The 25092-nt window shown below is 47.4% G+C and overlaps 1 protein-coding gene across 1 annotated transcript in view; it reads right to left on the bottom strand.

The window, feature by feature from the left end:
* The window catches only part of LOC123748383 (uncharacterized), a 224964-nt gene that overhangs the window by 109349 nt on the left and 90523 nt on the right, over window positions 1–25092 (bottom strand). Inside the window, exon 4 of the mRNA XM_069323966.1 lies at window positions 12603–12735. Within this exon, the coding sequence (XP_069180067.1) occupies window positions 12603–12735 (133 nt within the window). The remainder of the gene's footprint in view (window positions 1–12602; window positions 12736–25092) is intronic.

Raw genomic sequence — 25092 nt, 5'->3', positions numbered from 1 at the left:
TCTCTGATCATCTCTGCCATGTGATGTTATGGTGGCCAGAATTCGCCTGGGATATAGACGTATCTGGCAGCTTTCTCAAAACCCAAATGTCGAGTACACAATGTGTCAACTTTGTGAAAGAGAAAACATGCACTCTCTTGAACATTATATTGTAGAATGTCCCATATTGTCTGACTTTCGCTGTCCTGGGCTGAGGTATGCTGAACTGTGTAATTACTATATGAGTACTGGAACACTTGATATATTGGACTTGTATCCAAGATTGACCATGTAATGTATCATTTATACAATGTATGTATGTGATGTAACTATATAACCTGAGCTTGTAAAAGCACCTTAATCACCTTCAGTGATTAAGTGCTTAATTGCACACTAGTTTGTCAGCTATCTCACCCTGTCAGAGTAAAAGAAACAAATGTCTGTGAATGCATGTATGTGTATATATGCATGTATATGTACGTATATATGTGTGTGTGTATGTATATGTATGTGTATAAAGTACATATAGAAGCTGATCAGAATTGCATTTCACCTTTGTAAGTGCACATTAATGACACTTCGAACACTTTATGTAGGGCATACGTAAATCTGTGTATCTATGTATTTACGTATGTAGGTTAGCTTAGCATTTTAAAAGTACCGAATCACCTTCTGTGGTTGATTGTTCAATAAATCCCTGAACTATATGTTTAACTGATCTCTAACCCTGTCCATGGGGGACAAAAGGAAATGTATATATGTTGGCTAGCATTGTAAATGTGTGACCACGTCTGTGGTAGAAAATAATAATAAAAAAAAAAAAAAAAAAAAAATCTGCAACCCGTTCAGGTCCTCTTGGAGGATCCTACAATCCTCATCTGTCACAACTCTTCTCATTAATTTTGCATCATCCGCGAACATCGACATGTTCGCAGATTACAAGAGTAGGATTCTACTACTGTAAACATGTCATTTACGTATATTAGAAATAGAATTGGTCCCAGCACCAATCCTTGAGGTACTCCACTCGTTACTGTTCGCAAGTCCGACTTCTCGCCCTTTACCGTCACTCTCTGGCTCCTTCCTGTTAGGTAGTTCCTTACCCATGCTAGGGCCTTTCCGTTTACTCCCGACTGCCTCTCATGTTTGATTAACAGTCTCATGTGCGGTACTATACCAAAGGCTTTTTGGCAGTCCAGAAATATGCAGTCTACCCCCATCCTGCCGGCATGTGATGCTCCTTGGGACAGTCCTCTTTCCTTTTCTAGCCTTGTGCTCCTGCTGCCGTCCTCTCCAATTCTGCTGGGCACCTTTTCCTTTTCCTTCTGTTTCGTTTTTCTCCCCCCTCTTCTCCTATCTGCTTGCCGTTTCCTGCCGACCTTTTGCTTGTTCTGGTTGTTCCCTTGGACTTCTTCTATTTTGACGCCCGGGTGCTTGAGGAGGCATACTCTTGCACCCGTAGAACTGTAGTACCCAACGTCGAGAGCGAGGGGAACCTTTTATTGTCAATCCCCCTTTCGTCACTGAACCTGATCTCGACGGACTGTCGATTTCTTAAGGTGGCGTTTGTGGGGCATATACTCACGACGCACCCCTAGGAGGCCCCGGCAAGATCGGCGATAGCTTCTTGTTGGGTGTCCTGCCTCTAATTGTGGATCCATGGTGGGTGTGGGGGCACATTCGTGAATGAATTTTCTTTTTTCGTAATGATGATGACCCCTGTTTCGGCTGTTTCTGCTTTACCTTCTCAGGCTCGTGGGGTGGGCGACCAAGCCCCCGAGTCGGTCCGTGTTGGAAGACCGGGCTCTGTAGCCTCCGCTGCATTGGGCCCCGACCTTGCTCCTCCTTTGGCCTCTCTGACTCCTTCCCTTGGCCCCCCTCCCTCCTCTGTGGTTGGGTCGAGCCCCAAGCCCCCAGTGGTGACTACCTCGTCCCCTGGCGCGGCTCCTTCTCTAGTTGTAACTACTGCGCCTTTTAACCCCTCTCTCTCTGGGGGTTCTCACCGCCGTCCTCGTCACGGCCGCCCTCGCTCGATTCCTTCCAGTTCTGCTACCTATCAAGCCTTGTTTGGTCCCGCTTCGTGGGCCAAATATTTTGATCTCCTCCCTCTTGATTCTGCGCCTCCTGCCGATTTCTCCCTCCATCGACATCTCGTTGATTCCGTGGATGCCTCCATTACTTTCAACCCCACTCGTCTTGGTACACGTGTCGTTGCTGCTCCTTCTCAGGATGCTGCTTCCCGCTTGGCTGCCTTATCCTGCCTTGGCGAGACCCCTGTTCGGGTCTCGAAGAACGCTCAGTTGAATGCCAGTGTTGGCACTATTCTGCTCCCGCCCCATATTGCGACCGGTGTTCGGGACCTGCGCGACTGCCATGACGATATTCGACATATCCTTGCTGCCCAGGGCCATTCTATTCTCCAGGTGGACACGTTTACTCGTCCCCCTCGTGGTAGTCGCCGTCAACCCCTCCGGGTTGTGAAGATTACCTTTGATGGTAGGACCCTTCCACCCTCTGTCATTCTTGCTGGTGCCAGGTGCTCTGTCCAGGAGTACATTCCTTCTCCTCGGCTCTGTAACAAGTGCTGGAGGTTTGGGCATGGTGCCCTCCGCTGCTCTGGGACTGTCTCTCTCTGTCCTTTGTGTGATGGCGAAGGTCACTCTAAGTCGGAGTGCACTTCTCCCAAGGCTCGTTGCCTCAACTGCGGTGAGGCCCATCCTACCTTCTCCCGTGCGTGTGTCCATTACAAACTTGAGGCAGCCGTCCTCAACTTGAAGCACCGGGAGCGTTTATCTTTTCCTGAGGCGAGACGCCAGGTTCGCCGGCTCCCGCCTTATGCTAATATCTCTTATGCTCGCGTGTTGTGCTCTTCCTCTCCTCGTCCTTCCCACCTTCCTCAGACTCCCAACCGTTTCCGGGCCTTGGACCTTGATACGCCCACTGCCCCCTCCTCTGTTCCTTTGGGTTCTCTCCCGAAGGATCCACCTCCTGGTCCTCTGTCTGGGGTTCCCCTTCTTTCTACCCGGTCTGTCGTGTCTCCTGTGTCTTCTTCCTCGTCTCCCTCCGTTCCTCCTTCCCATCCTTCCCCTCCGTCTCTTGACTCTCCCTGCCGCCTGTCGGTGCGGGCTGATGTCCATCGCTCTCCAAACGGCCGTCATGTGTGCTCTCGTTCAGCTTCTGCTGAGACACTAGAATCCGTTGCCCAGTACGTGGTTGCTGGGACACCTGTCTCTAAGTCAGAAGCGTAAGTCTGGCTCCTCTCCTTCCTCCTTCCCGGCGGGTAAGAAGGTTTCGCTTTCTTCCTTGGCCCCTACTTCTGCTTCTCTCGCTCCTTCCCCTCCCATTTCGGTGGTTGCGCCCCTTGTTCCTGCTATGGAGGTTTCTTTAGCCCCCGCTTCCCTCTCGGTTGCTGCTCTTGCTGAGGTTCGCTCCCCTCTTTCTAACCCCCTCTTCCTGCTGCTGTCCTTGACTGCTCCTCTCCGTTGTCTCCTCCTCTTCCTCCTCCTCCGGACCCCGCCCGCCCACCTCTGATCTGTTCTCCCGTTTCCTTCCCTCCGTCTTTGCTCAGTTTACCCATGCCCCCTAACCCTGACTTTGCTGACCCTGATCTCGACCCTGATATTCTTTAACGTGCTCTGTTGCTCTTTCGCCTTTGTTTCTTCCTTGTTCTCTGTTTTTGTCCTTTCTCTTCTCGTCGTTGTCTATTCTTCAATGGAACGTTCGAGGTTATTACGCCAATTTCCTCGAACTCCAACTTCTGATTTCGCGGTTTTCGCCCCTTTGTGTCTGTCTCCAGGAGCCAATGCTTGGTGCTCGTCCTGGTCGTTTTCGTGGCTATTCCTTTCTCTCCCCCCCCCCCCCCCAGCCGTTGCTGGGGCTTCTAATTCTTCTGCTCTCTTGATTCGTGCTGATGTTCCCTTTGTTCCTTTACTTTTTCCTTCGCCTCTCCATTGTTCTGCTGCTTATATCTTTGTGGGGAAATGGTACACAGTTTGTTCCATTTATCTCCCCCCGAGTGTCCCGCTTTCTCTTCCTGATTTGAAACACCTCCTTGACTCCTTGCCGCAGCCTGTGCTCCTGTTGGGTGACTTCAATTGTCGTCATTCTCTTTGGGGTGACGTTCTGACGAATACCCGGGGTCGCCTTCTTGAGCCGTTTCTCCTCTCTTCTTCCCTGTCTCTTCTGAATTCTGGTGAGCCCACTCATTTGGACTCTCGGACTCGCACCCTTTCTTGTCTTGATCTTTCTCTCTGCTCTTCTTCTCTTTACTTAGATTTCACGTGGCAGGTTCTTGATGACCTCCATGGAAGTGATCATTTCCCCATCCTTGTTTCCTTTTTCTCTTTTCGCCCTTCCCTCTCTTTCCCTAGGTGGCAGTTTGCTAAGGCGGACTGGACCCTATTTACCCTCAGTGCTACTCTCTCTGACCTCTCCCTCTGCCTCTCTCTCGCTCTCTCCTCCTTTTTCATGACACTGTCTTCAACGCTGCCCTCCGCTCTATCTCTCGCTCTTCCTCTCGGGGTCCACGGAAGTGCGTTCCCTGGTGGAATGTGGACTGTGCTCGGCCTGTCCGCTGTAAGCGTGCAGCCTGGAAGAGGCACCGCCGTAGGCAGACGACCGATTCTTTTCTTTTCTTTCGGAAAGCGAGTGCGGTGGCCCGAAGGGCCATCCGTACGGCTAAACGTGAATGTTGGGCATCTTATGTCTCGACAATAACGTCCCAAACTCCTCTGGCCCAGATCTGGAAGCGTATCCGCAAGATAGCGGGTAAGTTCGTTCCCGATGTTTCACCGGTCCTTCCCATCCATGATACTCTTGTGGCGGACCCGTTGCAGGTCGCTTTCGTACTGGGTTCCCACTTTTCTTCTGTTAGCTCTGGTCTTCATCTTCCCCAATCTTTTTTTCTTCGTAAACCTGTCCTTGGGTCTCGTCCTTTAGATTTCTGCACTCATCTTCAGCTTCCCTTCATTATGAGATGCTTTGCCATCTCCCTCAATGCACGTCTCAGTATTTACTGAGTCTGTATAATCGGATCTGGGAGTCGTCGTCAGTACCTGAGGACTGGCTCGATGCCATTGTCCTCCCTGTTCGCAAACCGGGGTCTCTGGGTACTTCCCCTAACCATCACCTCCTCTCCCCTTCTCAATTTGGATTCCGCAAGTGCCGCAGCACGACAGATGTCCTGGTGAACTTGGAGGTCTATATTCGTACTGCTTTTGCTGTGAAGACCTCCGTTGTTGCCGTCCTTTTTGACCTGAAAAAGCCTTACGACACCACTTGGCGATATCATATTCTATCTCAGCTTCATTCTTTTGGCCTTCGTGGTCATCTCCCTCTCTTTTCCCGCAGCTTCCTCTCCCGTCGTTCCTTTCGGGTGCACCTTGGTACCGCTCTCTCTGCCTCTTTTCAGCAATACGAAGGTATGCCCCAGGGTAGTGTTCTGAGCACGACTCTTTTTCTGGTTGCTCTCAATGGTCTTTTTTCCTCTCTTCCTTCTGGTGTCTTCTCTGCTCTCTATGTCGATGATCTTACCCTTTGCTGTCAGGGTGATGATTCGCCTCTCCTTCAGCGCCGGCTTCAACTTGCAATTGATGTCGTGTCGTCTTGGGCCACCGATCATGGCTTCAAGTTCTCTACTTCTAAGACTTGTGCCGTGACTTTTACGCGGAAACGGGTTATTCTTCGTCCCTCTTTGTCACTTTATGGTCATCCCCTTGAATACAGAGATTCCGCGAAGCTTTTGGGGTTATTCCTTGACACTCGTTTGTCTTGGTCTCCCCATATCTCTTACCTCCGTGTTGAGTGCTCTAAGGCCCTTACCCTCCTTCGGGTCTTGTCCCATACTTCTTGGGGGGCAGATAGGCGCACTCTCCTTGCTTTACATTCCTCTCTCGTCCTGTCTAAGCTCGATTATGGTTGCCCTGCTTACTCGTGTGCTTCTCCTTCTACTCTTCGCCGTCTTGATGCTTTGCACTATACTGGATTGCGCCTCAGTTCTGGTGCCTTTCGTTCGACTCCCGTCCTTAGCTTGTATGTTGACACTGGCTTCCTGTCTCTCCAGGAACGCCGTGATCGCTACTGTCTTCGCTATCTTGCGCGGTCCATACAACATCCTTCCTCTCGCCTCTGTCGTGCTTTAACTTTTACCCCTCCTGTGGTTCCTGTTCCTCTTCACCACCTCCCTCTTTCTGTCCGGTTATCTCGCCTCCAGGATTCTATTTCCGTTCGTATTTCTAATGTTTCTCCTCGTGTTGTTCCTTCTTTGCCCCCATGGAGAGTCCCTCTTCCGCAGTTTTGTACTTCCTTGACCCGTATCACTAAAGCTTTTACCCCTCCTACGGTACTAAAACGCCTTTTCCTTGAGCACTTTTCTTCTCACTCCCGCTCCGTTTCTATCTTCACCGATGGGTCAAAGTCGGCGGACGGTGTTGGCTACTCTGTTGTTTTTCCTGATCGCACTTATATGTGTCACTTACCTCCGGAGACTAGCATCTTTACAGCGGAACTTTATGCTATTCTCTATGCTCTTCGTCTCCTGCTTTCTCGTTGTCAGTCTTCCTTTGTAGTTGTTGTTGACTCTTGTAGTACCCTCATGGCTCTCGAGTCCTTTAATCCGGTTCATCTGGTAGTTTTCGAGATCCAGCATTGGCTGTTTCTTGTTCACAGTTAATTTAAGTCGGTTGAGTTTTGTTGGGTTCCCAGCCATGTTGGTGTGTCTTTAAATGAGCGTGCGGATGCTGCCGCCAAGTAAGCTGTCCGCTCTTGTCCCATCTCTCGTAAAGGCATTCCATATTCCGACTTTTACCCGGTTATCCATTCCTCAGTCCTTACCCGTTGGCAGGCTTCTTGGTTGTCTGTTACTGGTAACAAGCTACGAGCTCTTAAATGTTGTGTTTCCTCGTGGCCGTCCTCCTTCCACCGTAACCGGCGGTGGGAAACAGCTCTAGCGAGGTTGCGTATTGGCCATACTCGCTTAACCCATGGTCACTTGATGGAGCGCCGCTCTGCTCCTTATTGTCCTAGTTGCATTGTCCCTCTTACGGTCGTGCATGTCCTTCTTGAATGTCCTGACTTCCAGGACGAGCGTGTGTCTTGCTTTCCGACCGCCCCTCGCGGTCACCTGTCCCTCAATAGAATTCTTGGTGACTCGGATGCTTTTGATATCGTTCGCCTTATGCGTTTTTGTTCTCGTATTGGCATCCTTGGTGATATTTAGCGCCCTCTGATTATTTTGTGCATTTGATGGTGCTACATAGCCTTCCCGGTTTGGTGCCTTCTTTTGATAATTACTTACTTACTTACTTACTTGCCCCCATCCTTCTCTGTCCTGCCTTATCCTCGTTATTTTATCATAGAATTCCGAAAGATCTGTTAGGCATGATTTCCCTTTCCAGAACCCCTGTTGATGTTTGTTTACAAACCTAATGTTCTCTAGGTGTACAACAAGTCTTAGCCAAATTATTCTTTCAAGTATTTTGCAGGGAATGCTTGTCGGTGATACATGTCTGTAGTTAAGTGCCTCTTCCCTATCCATTTTTTGGAAAATCGGTACGACATTTGCCATCTTCCAGCAATGGAGCAATTTCCCAACATAATTGACCCATTAAAGATCCTTGCCAGAGGCACGTTGAGGGTCTGCGCGGCCTCTGAGTACTCACGGTGATACTTTGTCTGGTCCAACTGCTTTAGTGGCATCCAGTGTTGTCAGCTGTTTCATTACCTCCTCTGCTGTCACCTCTATATCTTTTTCATCGAGGGTAATCGCTTCTAAGAATGGGAGCTGCTCAGGCTCGGTTGTGAACATTCCATGAAAACTGGCATTCAGTGCCTCGCAGATTTCCTTGTCACTTTCTGTATATGCCCCATCTGTTTTCCTTAGTCTTGTCACTTGGTCATTCACTGACATCTTCCTTCTTATATTGCTATGTAGTAATTTAGGTTGCCTTTTCGCTTTGATCGCAATATCTTTCTTATAATTTCTTTCCGATACTCTTCTTATGTTAATGTAATCGTTCCTAGCTCTATAGCATCTAATTCTGTTGTCCTCTGTCCTTTGTCTTCTGTACTTACTCTACTCCCTCCTGCTTCTCTTTTTGCTTCCTGACACTGTCTATTAATCCATGGGTTATTATATTCCCTCCTACTATTTTCCTTTACTGTTGGTATAAATCTCTCGTTGGTCTCCTTGCATTTCCATATGAGTAGGTCCATCATATCTTGGACTGTCTTTCTTCTATTTTCTTCCTCCCACTGCACTTCTCCCAGGTAGTCCCTTATCCTTCTATAGTCCCCTTTTCTGTAATCAAGTCTCCTTTCCCGGACCTCTTGTCCTTTGGTCACAATTTTAAGCTCCATCATGTAGTCAAAGACTAGGACACAATGGTCACTGGCTCCTAGTGGTATTTCATGTTCCAAATGCTCGATGTCTTCTACATTCTGGGTGAAAATGAGATCTAATAGGCTGGGCGTATCCCCTCCTCTTTCCCTAGTATCTTTCACATGCTGTGTTAGGAAATTCCTGTCAATAACGTCTACCAGCTTCGCTCCCCAGGTCTCCTCCCCGCCATGGGGATTCCTTGTTTCCTAGTCTATCTCTCCATGATTTAAGTCCACCATGACCAGCAGCTTCGCTCTCATTCTATGCGCTATTGTTGCTGCCTTCTGCAGTTCATCTATACATGCCTTGTTGGTGTCCTCATGCTCCTGCCTGGGCCTTCTTACTGTTTGGTGGGGGATTGTAGAGTATCAAGAATACAATCTTCTTTACATCCACTGTCAGAGTTCCATGTATGGAGCTCGTGCTTTCATTGGTACCCGGATTTTCCAGCTCATCAAACTTCCATTTCCGCTTTACTAGGAGTACTAGGAGGAGGGAGATGGGGGAAGGTGTTAGGGGGTCACAAGGTGAGGGGGTTAAATGTGGGCTGGAGGTGCATAGGAGGGGTGAGGGTTGGGTGGGGTTTCGGGGTGTGTGGAAGAGGGGTGCAGTGGAAGCTGGGATGGAGTAGATGGAATTGAAGGCAATGGGGTAGAAGGGGCAGGGGAGTAGGAAGGGGTAGTAGGGGAGGGGGGATGGGAAGGTGGGTTTGGGGAGAGCATAGCTTGACCCACTGGGGTCGTTGACAGGTGTGATGTAGCAGGGGCAGGGGAGTCGTTGGAGAGGTGCAAATGTGGAAGGGGCAGGGGGGTTTTGGGGGGGATGAGGCAGGGGGGTTTGGGAGGGCTGAGGCAGGGGGGAGGTATAGGAGGGCTGAGTTGGGGAGGATGTGACCTGAGAGGAGACCTGGGAGGTGACCTGGGATGTGGCCTGGGAGGTGACCTGAGAGGTGAGGCTACCTGAGAGGCTAGGGGTACGGTGTCGTGCTTGCCATCTATTCTTGTGGGCTATTTGCTCATCTTTCGTCATAAACCTCTCTATAAACACATTGTAATGGGTTTCACTTCCTCTGAGTAAATGCTTGTTCCTCATTATGTACTCCACAGCCTCCTCATTGGAGAATTGCACCAGAACAGGTCTATTCTTGGTACAATTGTTAGGTCCAACACGGCGGCTGATATCCACCTCGTTTCCTGCCATTCCTGCTCCAATACATCTCAATATCTCATGCAATTCATATTATTCCATCTCTATCCTTTCTTGTCTTGTTGGTGCCCCAGATTCGAATAATCCGTGTATTATAATAGTCCGTCTCCTCATTAATTCGCTGTCATATTGGTAGCCCCTCCCCTGGAGATTCCCCATCCCAACTGCACTCACTAACCCATCCCTCACTAATCCTCTTGCCTTAGCCATGCTGTTAATCCTTCCTAATTCGTTTGTGATCCGAGCACATTCCCTCTTCCAGTCCTCTCTTCCCTTCCTAACTTCTTCCTGAATATAGAGCATAAGCCCCATATTCAGGGTGTGTGTGTACTCACCTATTTGTACTCACCTATTTGTGCTTGCGGGGGTTGAGCTTTGGCTCTTTGGTCCCGCCTCTCAACTGTCAATCACCTGGTGTACAGATTCCTGAGCCTACTGGGCTCTATCATATCTACATTTAAAACTGTGTATGGAGTCAGCCTCCACCACATCACTGCTTAATGCATTCCATCCGTTAACTACTCTGACACTGAAAAAGTTCCTTCTAACGTCTCTGTGGCTCATGTGGGTACTCAGTTTCCACCTGTGTCCCCTTGTTCGCGTCCCACCAGTGTTGAATAGTTTATCCTTGTTTACCCGGTCGATTCATCTGAGGATTTTGTAGGTTGTGATCATGTCTCCCCTTACTCTTCTGTCTTCCAGTGTCGTAAGGTGCATTTCTCGCAGCCTTTCCTCGTAACTCATGCCTCTTAGTTCTGGGACTTGTCTAGTGGCATACCTTTGGACTTTTTCCAGCTTCGTCTTGTGCTTGACAAGGTACGGGCTCCATGCTGGGGCCGCATACCCCAGGATTGGTCTTACATATGTGGTGTACAAGATTCTGAATGATTCCTTACACAGGTTCCTGAACGCTTTTCTGATGTTAGCCAGCCTCGCATATGCCGCAGACGTTATTCTTTTTATGTGGGCTTCAGGAGACAGGTTTGGTGTGATATCAACTCCTAGATCTTTCTCTCTGTTCGTTTCATTAAGTACTTCATCTCCTATTCTGTATCCTGTGTTTGGCTCCTATTTCCACCACCTAGTTTCATTACTTTGCATTTACTCGGGTTGAACTTCAACAGCCATTTGTTGGACCATTCACTCAGTCTGTCTAGGTCATCTTGTAGCCTCCTACTATCGTCCTCAGTTTCAATCCTCCTCATAATTTTTGCATCATCGGCAAACATTGAGAGAAACGATTCTATACCCTCTGGAAGATCATTTACATATATCAGAAACAGTATAGATCCAAGGACTGACCCCTGCGGTACTCCACTCGTAACGTCTCGCCAATCTGAGACCTCACCCATCACACTGACTCGTTGTCTCCTGTTACTTAGGTACTCCTGTATCCCACGGAGTACCTTCCCTTTCACTCCAGCCTGCATCTCCAGTTTTTTCACTAGCCTCTAGTGTGGCACTGTGTCAAAGGCTTTCTGACAATCCAAAAATATGCAGTCTGCCCACCCTTCTCTTTCTTGCCTTATTTTTGTTGCCTGGTCGTAGAATTCAAGTAACCCTGTGAGGCAGGACCTGCCATCCCTGAATCCATGTTGATGCTGTGTTACAAAGTTCTTTCGCTCCAGGTGCTCCACTAGCTTTCTTCGCACAATCTTCTCCATCATCTTGCATGGTATGCAGGTTAGGGATACTGGTCTGTAATTCAGTGCCTCCTGTCTATCCCCTTTCTTGTATATCGGGACTACGTTAGCTGCTTTCCAAATTTCTGGCAGTTCCCCTGTTGCCAGTGATTTGTTATACACCATGGAGAGCGGGAGGCACAGTTCTTCTGCTCCTTCCTTTAGTATCCAAGGGGAGATTCCATCTGGGCCTATAGCCTTTGTCACATCCAATTCTAGTAAACACTTCCTTACTTCCCCGCTGGTAATCTCAAACTCTTCCAGTGGTTCCTGGTTAGCTATTCCCTCTCTTATCTCTCGGATTTCTCCTTGCTCTAAGGTGAAGACCTCTTGGAATTTCTTATTCAGTTCCTCACACACTTCCTTGTCGTTTGTAGAGAATCCTTATGCCCCTAACCTTAATTTCATAACCTGTTCCTTTACTGTTGTTTTTCTCCTGACGTGGCTATGCAGCAATTTAGGCTGAGTCTTTGCCTTGCTTGCGATGTCATTTTCGTATTGTCTTTCTGCCTCTCTTCTCATCCTAACATATTCCTTCCTGGCATTCTGGTATCTTTCTCTGCTCTCCAGTGTCCTGTTATTCCTATAGTTTATCCATGCCCTTTTACTTTGCTGCTTAGCTAGCCTACATCTCTGATTAAACCATGGGTTTCTCATCTTCATTTCACTGTTTTCCTTTTGGACTGGGACAAACTTGTTTGCTGCATCCTTGCATTTTTGCGTGATGTATTCCATCATATCTTGGGCCGTCTTTTCCCTGAGCTCTGTTTCCCATGCTATATCTGCTAGGCATTTTCTTATCTCCTCATAGTTTCCCTTTCGGTATGCTAACCTTTTGGTTTCGGTATCCCTCCTCGAGTTCAATAACCCTTCTTCAATCAGGTACTCAAACACCAATACACTGTGGTCGCTCATTCCTACTGGGTCCTCAAAACTGATTTCTCTTATGTCAGAGTCGTTCAGGGTGAAAACCAGGTCGAGTCTCGCTGGTTCGTCATTTCCTCTCATCCTTGTGGGTTCACTGACATGCTGGGTTAAGAAGTTTCTAGTCGCCACCTCCAGTAGTTTGGCTCTCCACGTATCCTCGCCTCCATGCGGTTCCTTGTTCTCCCAATCAATCCTGCCGTGATTGAAGTCCCCCATGATGAGCAGGTGGGATCTATTTCTACAGGCAGAAGAGGCTGCCCTCTCAATTATAGTGTTAACTGCCATGTTGTTGCTTTCGTACTCTTGACTGGGTCTTCTGTCATTTGGTGGAGGATTATATATTACTGCTACTACTATCCTTGGTCCTCCCATTGGAGGAGGTGTGTGTGTGTGTGTGTGTGAGTGTTAGGGACACAACAAGGACCACGTACCTAAAGATGAGAGAGTAGTTAGCGGAGACATACTGGCGGAGCTGAGTGCTGGTGAGAGGTGCCCAGGCGGAGGAGAGAGTCTCAGTGTGGTGGTAGAAGCCTCTCTCAGGGTTGTACACCCAGTTGGTGCTCCCTGAGAACACACAACGAACATTGTACACAATTGCTGCACTCTTTTAAAACTATTTATTGTAATTTACAACCAGTTTGATAATTTAATAATGATTAACATCTTTACAGTATAAGTTTTGATTAATTGAGTTCCTTCATTCCACGAAACTCTCCTTCTTCTGGTACCTCTAACTTGACGATCACCAGGACGAGAGTTCCCGAGGCGGACACGCGCGCACGCACGCCCACTTGATCACCAACTTAATTACCAGGACGCGAACTGTTAATACCAGGACACCAACTACTGTTACTACCAGGACACCAACTGTTACTACCAGGACACCAACTGTTACTACCAGGACACCAACAACTGTTACTACCAGGACACCAACTGTAACTACCAGGACACCAACTGTTACTACCAGGACACCAACTGTTACTACCAGGACACCAACTGTTACTACCAGGACACCAACTGTTACTACCAGGACACCAACTGTTACTACCAGGACACCAACTGTTACTACCAGGACACCAACTGTTACTACCAGGACACCAACTGTTACTACCAGGACACCAACTGTTACTACCAGGACACCAACTGTTACTACCAGGACACCAACTGTTACTACCAGGACACCAACTGTTATTACCAGGACACCAACTACTGTTACTACCAGGACACCAACTGTTACTACCAGGACACCAACTGTTACTACCAGGACACCAACTGTTACTACCAGGACACCAACTGTTACTGCCAGGACACCAACTGTTACTACCAGGACACCAACTGTTACTATAGGACACCAACTACTGTTACTACCAGGACACCAACTACTGTTACTACCAGGACACCAACAACTGTTACTACCAGGACACCAACAACTGTTACTACCAGGACACCAACTGTTACTACCAGGACACCAACTACTGTTACTACCAGGACACCAACTACTGTTACTACCAGGACACCAACTACTGTTACTACCAGGACACCAACTACTGTTACTACCAGGACACCAACTACTGTTACTACCAAGACACCAACTACTGTTACTACCAGGACACCAACTGTTACTACCAGGACACCAACTGTTACTACCAGGACACCAACTGTTACTACCAGGACACCAACTGTTACTACCAGGACACCAACTGTTACTACCAGGACACCAACTGTTACTACCAGGACGCCAACTGTTACTACCAGGACACCAACTGTTACTACCAGGACACCAACTGTTACTACCAGGACACCAACTGTTACTACCAGTGTAACAAACTAGGCTGTTGTAAGAATTATCCAGAAGGTTCCAGAAGTCGGGTAAGGACCTGACCGCTCAACGCGCATTCCTCTGGGGATTAGCAAGTCTGAGTCACAAAATGGCGGACATCTTTGTTCATAGTTTTGTATAATGAACCATTCTATAGTATTCACTTATTTAGAGAAATTAGCCTTTATTCATTTTGTATTGAAATGGTATTGTATAATATTCCTGGTTATAGTACCAAGAGTATTCTAATTATTAGGAGACTTGAGTTAAGTCACCATCAGTGACGTTACGAAGCCAGAACTAGGCAGTAGCGCGGAAGTGACCTCAGCGACTTGGCGGTCATAGGTCAACAGTTTCCACATTCAGTAATTTCTCAAAGGTTAAATAGCCATTTTTTGATCGGGATTAGGCCTTCCTTAAGAGGCTTGTGTAATTTAACTTCAATAAAATATTTCAACCAATCTGGATCAATTCAGTACAAACAGGGGTTAATTGTTAAACTTAAGCCTTGCTAGTAACTTGGTAAAACTTAGACTATGCGGAAGGATACAATGCTCTAGTCTGGGAAGACCAGACGAGGAGAGATTAGTGTGGGATCAGAGATCAACTGGGAGAGGTCAACCATCTTACCTCTCCCCCAAGACCAGCCCTAACATCTGAGCTGGTCAACATAGAGGTATAGTTGCTATTGTTATTTATAGGGATAGTCAATTCATTGCCAAATAGGGAGTGGCAGATTGATAGGGAGTGCTCATCTTTAGATTTTGTTTTAGTTTTTCTTTTAATAAATTAATTAGTTAATAATCAGCATTTTCATTATTTCCATGTGTATGTTATATTTATGTGGACTTGTCCTGGTCACGTGGTTCACACGAGGCAGAGTTGAATTGGGCGCCGATTCTAACATCGAATCGGAGTTCATCATTCCTGTTTAATTAATTCCACACTTAAGATCTTAAAGGGTATCGGTTATAGTGGGGATCAAGCCACAAGGTTGATTAATTAGCATGATCGATCCAGACCTCGATCATTGCTCAATGTTACTGGTCTGGTGGTGACGGCGGAGGCGACTCTAGGGTTTTGTTCAAAGCCTAGGTCACGTCATACAGGTTGTAGAATCCTAAGTCGGTCAATCGTCTTAGGACCACGTGGCGTGGAGTCGGCTTTAATAAAAGTTTTGGAGTCCCTTGGTAGAGAATAAAAAGTAAGAATACGGGTATAGGGGAAAAAGGCAGGTAAGATCATTCGAGAACACCTTCCCCGTGTTTCAATGGTGCACAGCGGCGGTTTCAACAATTTTGTTTGAAATTGTTGAATGGCTCACGCGTCTAGCCATTCGAACACGTGTGCGGATGCTAGGGAGACAGCCGCGGGCCAGGATTAGTCGTGCGCCTCACAACAGAGCGTTTGAGTGGGGATTGGCGAATCTTGGGTTTATGCGAGCTGATACGATTAAGGTTTAGTTAGTAAGATTAGGCTGTTAAGATTTATTGGCTAAGGGGACCGCTCCGAGTTGATTGGACTGGGTACCATACTCGACCCATTGCAATTAATTCAGAGGTGTTGGGAGCCGCCATACTCTCAACAGCAGTTCCTTGTTTGCTGTCTGGACGGATATATCTGTGGGACGCCAGGAGATAGATCCGAGGGCGTTATTAGACGACCCAAAACGCTAGGAAACACGTAAATCCGTGAAGGGCGTTGCGGCCTCCGAGGGACGGACTAGTAACCTACCTAGCAGCGATTCAACAACTAAGTGATCGCACACTTAGTGGAGGTTGAGTCGTCCCTAGTCATAATTGTTACTGAAAACTGCATGTCGCTCTGTTAGAACCTAGATGGTCGAGACCCCTAGGCTAAGTGTAGTACGGCGGGCCGGTAGGAGCAATTATAAGATTAAGTCGAGTGTATCTTTGAATTAAGTATACTAATTTTATAAAGTAATTCCGCTTATTTGCGTTGTTCTAGAGATTAATTTTTGATTCCCCTAAATTCAATCCCCGGTTAAAAAATTTTCCCAAGTGTTTAGCATTTTCTTGCATATTAGGCTAAGTGCGTACATTAAGTTTTGCTATTCCCTGTTGTATTAGTATAAGTCAGAGGCGTTGTTTCTAGACCGTAGTTAATCCGCTGGACTTAGGCTATACGATGGTCACTATAGTTAGTGAAGGAGTTGTTAAGGGATAGTATTTTCGTGTAAATGTTTAATAGAGTTCGGGAAATATTTCTCAGTATTTCGGGATAAGTTTTCGGCTAAGTCAACGTCGGAAAGTCGTTTACTGTAATTAATTTGTATTCGTGGGTCACGTATATGATCTAGGCATCATTAGGATTCCCCAGTCGATGCGAATGATATTATTCTAGTGTTTACCAGTAAGACGGTAGAATTGTGTTTTTAGACTTAGAATTCTGTTTCAGTAGAAACGTAGGTGGAAATTTTTTTCTAAGTCCAGCCTTGGGCTAGAATTGTACATTTTGGTGAAAATTCGAATTTTCATGTTTCGTGTATATTCTAGGGCCAGTATTACTCTCTAGTGCGTGCAAGGGACGTAATTCCGTTCTTAAGCATTAAACAGTGATAATTACATTTTTGCCGAATTTAATTAGTTTTTCGAGAAAATCGTGTTGTAATTTTGTCAAGAGTCCACTTGAGATGAAAATCTCGGATTTTGACGAAAATTCGAATTAGTGAGTGTTGAAACCGCCCGATGTGTCAGCATTGTTCTGTATACAGCGTCAGTATTAAATAACAGCGTATTTACATCTGTGAACGAAAAAACCATTTTTGAGAATTAAAGGAGTTTTGTGATATTTGGGGTGATAGAATTTTTTTCCCTCGGAGTCAGAAAAATTGGCAGAGTCCAGCATTGAGTAAAACCGCAGTTTTTGGTGTAAATTCAAATTTTGGCAAGCAAATAAATGTCCTGGGTGTCTATATTAATCGCTGGAGCGGTTTATTAACGTAAACCTAGTTATTTTCCTTCAGAATAAAAATTTAGATTTTTCAGCGTTTAAGCGAAAAAGCGCGGACTTACTTTTTTTTCAGCGCAGCTGGTCCCGCTCCATCAGTCATCAGTGGCCACGCTGCTCACTTCAAGTGCGTTTAGTATTCAAGTACAGTAAATATTCTTTATTAATCCATCATGAGGGCTGCGCGGTAGTTGCGTTATCATTTAAATTGTTTTATATAAATTAGATTCGTTAATTTTTTTTTAACGGAGAGGACTTTGCTTTCAATAATAGGACTGCGGGATATTTCACGGTCAGACACAAGTGCGGGGCAGACACTCATTCATTGAATTCACTGCAGCGATTCTCTCGATAAATCGGTGTATTTCCTATTTTGGGAATTTAGTAGTTTTCTCTTGGAAAAGAGTTGTGTTTTTTTATTTGTGTAAGATCACGGTTGTAGTGAGTCCGGGTCGAGGGTGTACTAAAGGGTAGTTACAAGAGACATGGCACACAGGGAATCACAGGAAATGTTTAACCCAGGCAGTGACCAGTCAGTGGGGACCAGTGGGAGTGGAAGTGTAGAGGACAGCACCTCTTCCGACACCACGGGGAACCGCTCAGGTAGCTCAGCTGACGTGACAGGTGGGGTCAGTGGGACTGAAGCGACGAGTTCACGGGTTCCGCATGGGACTGGGCAGGCGAGGGTATCTTTCCATCCTAGTAGAGATACGATTATTGACATGAGTGGGGAGTCTTGCTAGGAGTCGTCCCAAGAGTGGGGAGAGTCGTCTTGGGTTCCCCCACAAATAACATCGACGCCATGCCAACAGGGCAGACAGGGAGCTGGACAAGGGGCTTCAGTTAGTACGGAAGGACGTCCCACTTCGGTCAGTAGAGAACACCACCAGCAACCCGTTCAACGGGAACAGGAACAGCCCCACCAACAGCAGGAACTACCCCATATAACACCAATACCCCAACACCTAGGTACACCTCATCCGTCACTACAAGAACCCCAACCCCACCTCCCATACCAACCCCATCCTCAATTCCCATACCAACCCCATCCTCAATTCCCATACCAACCCCATCCTCAATTCCCATACCAACCCCATCCTCAATTCCAATACCAACCCCATCCTCAATTCCCATACCAACCCTTCCTCCAACCCCAGGCCACTCCATACCCATTTCAACCCCAGGCTACCCCATACCCATTAGAACACCAGGCCACCCCATACTCATTCCAACCCCAGGCCACCCCATACTCATTCCAACCCCAGGCCACCCCATACCCATTCCAATCCCAGGCCACCCCATACCCATTCCAACCTCAGGCCACCCCATACCCATCCCAATTCCAGGCCACCCCATACCCATTGCAACCTCAGGCCACCCACACCACACCTCAACCCAACCTCAATCCACACCCCAACCTGAGGCCACCCACACCATACCTCAGCCCCAACCCCAACCTCAATCCACACCCCAACCCGAGGCCACCCACACCATACCTCAACCCCAACCTCCATCCACACCTCAACCCCAGGCCACCCACACCATACCTCAACCCAAGGCCACCCACACCGTACCTCAACCCGAACCCCAACCTCAACCCAGTTCCCAACCCCAGGACCCACCCACTGCCAGTAGCCCCGCGTCATATAAACCGGGAATTGTGAGTCTGATTCCCGAGCTGACTCTGCCGACACTCAGAGGCACGGAGTTGCCGCTTATTAAGGTGGAACGCAACCGCCGAGTGGAAGACTGGCTTTGTGAGATTCGCTCGATGCTGGAGGCTGTCCCAGAGGATAGTTTGAAAATTACTCTCGCTATGGGGGCTTGCGTGGACGTAGCCGGTCCACTGGCGAGACTGACAGAGTTTCAGCACCTGACGACTTGACCACAGTTTGTCCAAGCGATTAGGGACAGATTCAAGGAAAAGGTGTCAGAAGATGAGGCTCATTTTTATCTTCAGTCACTTAAGAGGGATGACCGCAGCACTGTCAAGGATTTCGGGTCAATATTAAAAAGCAGGGTTGACGACCTCACTAAGGAACTGGGGTTAGATTCGAGTCAGGCAGAGCGATTCACTAAACAATTGTTCTGCAAAACGTTACCTTCTGATATGGGGCCATTGTTACTTGCGGAGGGAGCGGGTGAGAGTTATAAAGACCTAGTCCAACAGGCCGCCACAGCCCTAGACAGGCAGACGCGTGCAGGGACATCGGGCACTCAGTTGTCGCCATACGTAGAGGCGTTAAGTAAAGGCGAGGGGGCCAAGCAGAGTAACTGTGGCGCGGGTTCATCAGGCGGGAAGCAGCCCTCAGCTGCAAGTTCGAGCTACCCTGCGCGGGGTAACAGAGATCCGCGGAGGTGTTACTCCTGCGGGAAGCGCGGGCATATACATAGGGACTGTAAAGTCACTATTACGAAAGCATGAAAGCAGGCTCCTAGTGATGGTAGGCCTACTTTTGAGGTGAAAGTGGAAGGTGTAAGATTGACAGCTTTCGTTGATACAGGAAGCCAGGCAACGGTAATTAAAAAGTCAGCCTTCAGCACTTTTAAGTATGCACGTCTTAAATGTTGCGCAAAGACATTAACAGCGGTCAATGGGGAAAAGATTGAGATCGTAGGTCAAGGTACAGTTAATTTTGAGATTGATGGGGAATTGCAGCCTCACACATGTACAATCGTAGAGAACCTTGATTTTCCTGGTCACATCTTAATGGGAACTGATTTTCTGTCGCGATTTGATTATTCCTTGTCTGCTCAAAAAGGGGCTAGGAACTGCAGGTTGCAGTTGGGACAGACTTCCTACCCAGTGGAGATGATCGACCATCCCCCAGTTGTAGCTTCAATTAAGAGGAAGCAGAAATATAATGCGCACTATCCAAAATTGATTTTTAAGTCTCTTCCAGACACAGTTAAGAGGTCATGCGCATTGCATGCAGTGACCAAACAGAGTTGCCCACCACATTCTGTTAAATTTATTAAAGTAGCCGTGGGACGTCACATACAACCAGGTACCACCCTTCAGGTGGCTGGGAGATGTGATAGCTTATTAATTCCTCATCACTTAATTGTAGTGCTCGATAAAGGTGCACTCATTCCGGTTGTCAATCTTTCACATAAGACTTTTCGCTTCAAGGCAGGTGATAGGGTATCTCAGGGAACCATGGTGGAGGACACAGAAATCTTTCACCATGAGTCAGCTGAGACGCCAGCCGTCACTGCACAATGTAGTGCATTGCAAATGATAGATACTAAAACACCATCCAAAGTACAATACGAGACGAGAAATGTTGCACAGAATGTAGAAGAAGTAGAAAATTAATTTCAGCACTTGATTTGCAACATGTTACACAGGCGGATAGGAAGGCACTGAGAGGAGTTTTATGAAAATTCCCGAAATTGTTTGCGACAGAGGATGACCAGATTGGTCTCCTTGATAAGATTGAGCACACAATTCCAACTGGTGATCATTTGCCTGTGTACACGAGACAGTGGAGGTTGCCGGAACAAGCGAAGAACGTTATCAGGGAGGAGTGCCAGAAAATGTTGAGACAGGGCGTAATAGAGCCTAGTACGTCACCATGGCTCTCTCCTGTTGTGCTAGTTCGGAAACCGGACGGTAGTTATCGTTTCTGTGTTGACTACCGGAAGGTGAACGAACTAACTAAGGGTGATGTGTATCCGTTGCCCCGAATACAGGAGATAATAGATCAATTTGGTGCGGCTAAGTATTTCTCGACTCTTGGCGCAAAATCGGCGTATTGGGCGATTCCGGTGGCAGAACAGGATAGGGAAAAAACTGCATTCTCGGATGGTAGGCACACTTATCAATTCCGTAGGATGCCGTTTGGTTTGAAGACAGCGCCCTCGTCGTTTCAGAGGGCCATCAACTTTATCCTTCGTCCGGTACTGGGTAGTGTTATGATCTCAGCCTGCAGGAGAAACGAGTCTCCCTTCTTGAGAGTTATTCAGCAAGCCTGACCTAACTAGAAGGTCTAGCAAGTATTGAGGTGATAACGCATATGTAAAATAGTTGGTTGGATATGTGTAACAGTTTGAGATTATGGGCAATGCAGAAGAAAATAGATAAATGACGGGCTAGGAGATGTGGACATTTTGCTGGAGGCTTGAGGCTCGCTTCCGGAGGACCTTGACCTCACTTGAGTGCCAGACATCGCAGGGGGAAGCCGCGCTCCGTTGAGCTCCCGTCAGAAGGGAACCCCTAGTGATATATCTCTAAGAGAAGAGAAGTGTGCAGACGTGCCAGCTGTGGAATCGAGCTGGGGACGTGTGGTCTCAAGTCGTGGACGATAATTAGTGAATATTAAATCGCCCAGAAGCATTATTGTGGGCTGTGTGGAGCGCCCTGACCAGACGCCGTCAGAGGAAAAGCGCCCTCGATCAGTTAATCTGTGGTAAGCACGATATACGCCAGTTCATAGTGATCGCTTGTAGTTTGGTCGTGTGCCCAGCGACAGTAGCGATGTTTATTTATAAGTTAGACATGTTTTACTAAGGCAGAAGGCCTGAAATAAGAGAGTGGAGAGGGAGGAACACGGAGCGACGTCCGCCCCCTCTGAGCGCTGGCGGAAGACTGAGGGAGCCTGGCTCTTGACGGAGGAAGACCCTCCCAGCGAGTGAGGACCGCCGCCAGGCGAGGTGGAGTATGGACCCGCCCAAAACGGGGGAGTCCACTCTCACTGTATGTAGAGAACAGATAGAGGTTTGAGGCAAATATATTGTGTGGTTATTTTTGGTTTATGTGTTAAAGGGGAACATTTTATTGGAGTGTCGATGGGTTGCAGGTTTGTTCTTTGGGGAAGAAGTTGCTGAGAACTTCGAAGCCAGCAGAGGAAGTAGCTGATGAGACTCCAAGGTAGTGGAGCAGAGGACCTCGAGCTGTGAGGAGAAGCAGCAGTGAAGAGGAGTGTCACGTGCTTCTGCAGAGGTGGAGAAGTACCACAGTTGCTCGGGGAAACTTCATGGTGTAGCAGCCAAGAGAGCTGTGGAGGAATCTAGCAGAAGGGTGAAGCACCGTAGGTACTCAAGGAAACTTCATGATAGCAGCCTGGAGGAGCTGCAGAGGTTCCTGGTAGTGAAGCCCGGAAGAACCTAAGGATATTAGGGTTGTGAACTTCCAGAGGTGGAAGGGGAAGTTCTGGTGGATTACTTATAGGGAGTTGATAGTGTTTGGTTATCAGTAGCGTGCAAGACGCAGTGAGAGGTGAGTGACTGTTGGCATCCTTATGTCAAGGAGTTTTTTATATTGAAGTATCAATGAACATTTATACTGGTATATGTTATTGCATTCAAATGCTGGTTTTCTATATATATATGTTATCTTGCTGATGGTGCAACAGTGTGTAGGCTTGACCAACTTGAGGAGGTTAATAGTATCAGGTGGTGAACCAGGAGATAGGATACCACTTGATAAGCTGATAATAGAGTTCTGATGGTATTGGAGTGCAACCTGATTGTAATATTATAGAGTATAGGATTCATTATTATTATATGTGTGTATGTATCGTGTATGTGCTTTGTTCAGTAAATGCGTCACAATTTGCTGGTGTTTGCCCTTGTCCTAGTGAGGCTTCCCAGGAGGTAGTAAAGAAGGAGAGAGAGAGAGAAAGAACCATGAACCACTGCTGTGGACAGGGTAGGAGGTAATACTAGTAAGTCATAGGGGGATTGAGGAGATCATATCTCATAAGGAGAGAGTGGGGAGTCACAGCGGCTCGAGTGGGTGTGTGCACGTGACAACGAGGCTAAGTGTTGGAGCCGCATCCCCTGAACGTGTGACGTTGAGCCCCTCTCCAAGAGCCAGAAGCGCCAAGGGTGATCTCCTAGTATAAGCACTCTGCCGAGTTGTGGGTTGGGTTGTCCATAGAGAAGGATCAACGACGACAACACCAACCAACCCACAGTCTATAATAAATTGGGGGCCTGTGTCCGGGAGAGTGAACTGACACACCCACACCCTGTCCAAGAGTGGATTTGTACACCCTTGCTGAAATAAACTGTGTGACCGCAGGTGTATATTCTCTCTCTTGGGAAGACTCACAGGACAAAGATGGATAAGGTGCAAACGTTTGTGGAGTCAGGCAAGCCCGAGGACTTGGAAGGTTGCACGAGGGATCAATTGAAACAGATAGCAGAAAAATGTGGCATTAGGTTGAAAGCATCTAAAGTAGCTGGGATGAAGGATGAGATCCTGAGGCAGTTAAGAGCCAAAAGTGAAGCGGCAGAGCAAGGAGCCCAAAAAGGAGCTGAAAGTGGAAAGGAGGATGATGGGCAGGATGACGTGAGATCCCAGGGATCGAGTAGGAGCAGCAAGAGTAGCCGCAGTAGTAGGAGTAGCCGGAATAGGAGCTTGGAGAGATTCCAGTTAGAGCTCCAGATGCAGCGGGAGGACAAGGAGAGACAGTTCCAGCTGGAAAAGATGAAATTAGAACTCCAGATGAAAAATGAAGCCGAGAAGGAAAAAGAGAAAACCAGGCTGGAAGTAGAAAAAGAGAAAACCAGGCTGGAAGTAGAAAAAGAGAAAACCAGGCTGGAAGTAGAAAAAGAGAAAACCAGGTTGGAAGTAGAAAAAGAGAAAACCAGAGTAAGAGAACTGGAGTTGGAACAGGAGAAAGAAAAAGAGAAAGCAAGACTAGAGGTGGAGAAAGAAAAAGAGAAAACCAGAGTAAGGGAACTGGAGTTGGAACAAGAAAAAGAAAAAGCCCAGGTCGAAAAAGAAAAAGCCCAGGTCGAAAAAGAAAAAGAGAGAACAAAACAAATGCAGATAGAAGCAAATAGAACCTTGGCTGAGCAAAGGATTGAACATGGGTTGCCAGAGAGCACCACCCAGGTATCACACCCACCAGATGTTAGGGTTAGGGAGAAGGACATTCCCTTGTTTGTTCCCGAAGAGGCAGAGAGCTTTTTCGAGCACTTTGAAAAAGTAGCCAGTATCAAGGAGTGGCCACAGGAGGAATGGGCCCAGCTGGTCCAGTTAAGATTGACCGGTGCAGCCAGGGAGGCATACACCCAATTGTCACTGGAAGAGTGCCAGGATTACGCCACAGTAAAGAGCAGCATATTGCGCTCGTTTCAGTTAACCCCAGAAGCTTATAGGAAGCGCTTCAGAGAGATGATCAAAGTTGGAGCATGTACGTTTGCTGAGACAGCAAGAGATCTGGAAAGACGATTCCAGAAGTGGATTGAGGCTGCTGGAGTTGGATCCTATGCTGACCTGAAGCAACTGATGGTCATGGAGAAGTTCTTGGAGATGATGCATCCCGAAACAAAGTTCAAGATCCAAGAAGCAGGGATAAAGGAGGTGAAAGATGCCGCAGATAGGGCGGATATGATTACTGAAGCATACAAGAGCTTGAGGGAGAACAGAGTGCAGAATGAGGTGAGACGCAGCAATGGCAGATCCAGTGGAGTCTGGGGAGGAAGAAATTATGAAAGACCCAGAAGAGTCTGGGGTGAGAAAAATTTTGATAAATGGGCAGATAAAAGTAAGTACCCTAAAACTCAGAAGAGTAGGTCGCACACTTCATCTGAAAGTGAAGATGGAGGAGCCAAACGAGAAACTAATCGTGATCCAGGGAATCAAGAGTCCAGTAAAGCCCCACAGAGTGCAGGTACTGTACCTGGCTCGAGGAACTCTTATGTGAGTGGACAAAGTCAGAGCCGCTTTGGTACGTATAGGAGAGATGTCTCCCAGGTGAGGTGTTACAATTGTAACGGATTGGGTCATGTGATGCGAGATTGTAGACAGGGCAAGAGAGTTGTGACCCTGGCCATGTGTGACCCACGAGGTAAATATACTAAGGTGTTCCAAGACAAACCACAGAGATTGAACTTAGGGAACGAGAGGTATAGGCCGTTCATGAGTAAAGGTTGGATCAGTATAGGAGGCCAACCTGAGGTAGAAGTTGGTATCTTAAGAGATACCGGAGCTAATCAGAGCTTGATTACGAGAAGCCTGATTGGGAATGATCGACGGTTAGCTGGCAGGAGTAAGATGAAGGTATATGGGTTGTTGTCTGAAAGTGACATGCCCGTATGTACTGTCCAGCTAAGGTCGGAATATGTGTCGGCAGAGGTGATGTTGGGAGTGTGCCCCGACATACCTATTCCAGGAA

The sequence above is a fragment of the Procambarus clarkii genome, chromosome 2 (assembly GCF_040958095.1).
Source record: "Procambarus clarkii isolate CNS0578487 chromosome 2, FALCON_Pclarkii_2.0, whole genome shotgun sequence".
Lineage (NCBI taxonomy): Eukaryota > Metazoa > Arthropoda > Malacostraca > Decapoda > Cambaridae > Procambarus > Procambarus clarkii.
This window is presented reverse-complemented; position numbering and strand designations above follow the sequence as displayed.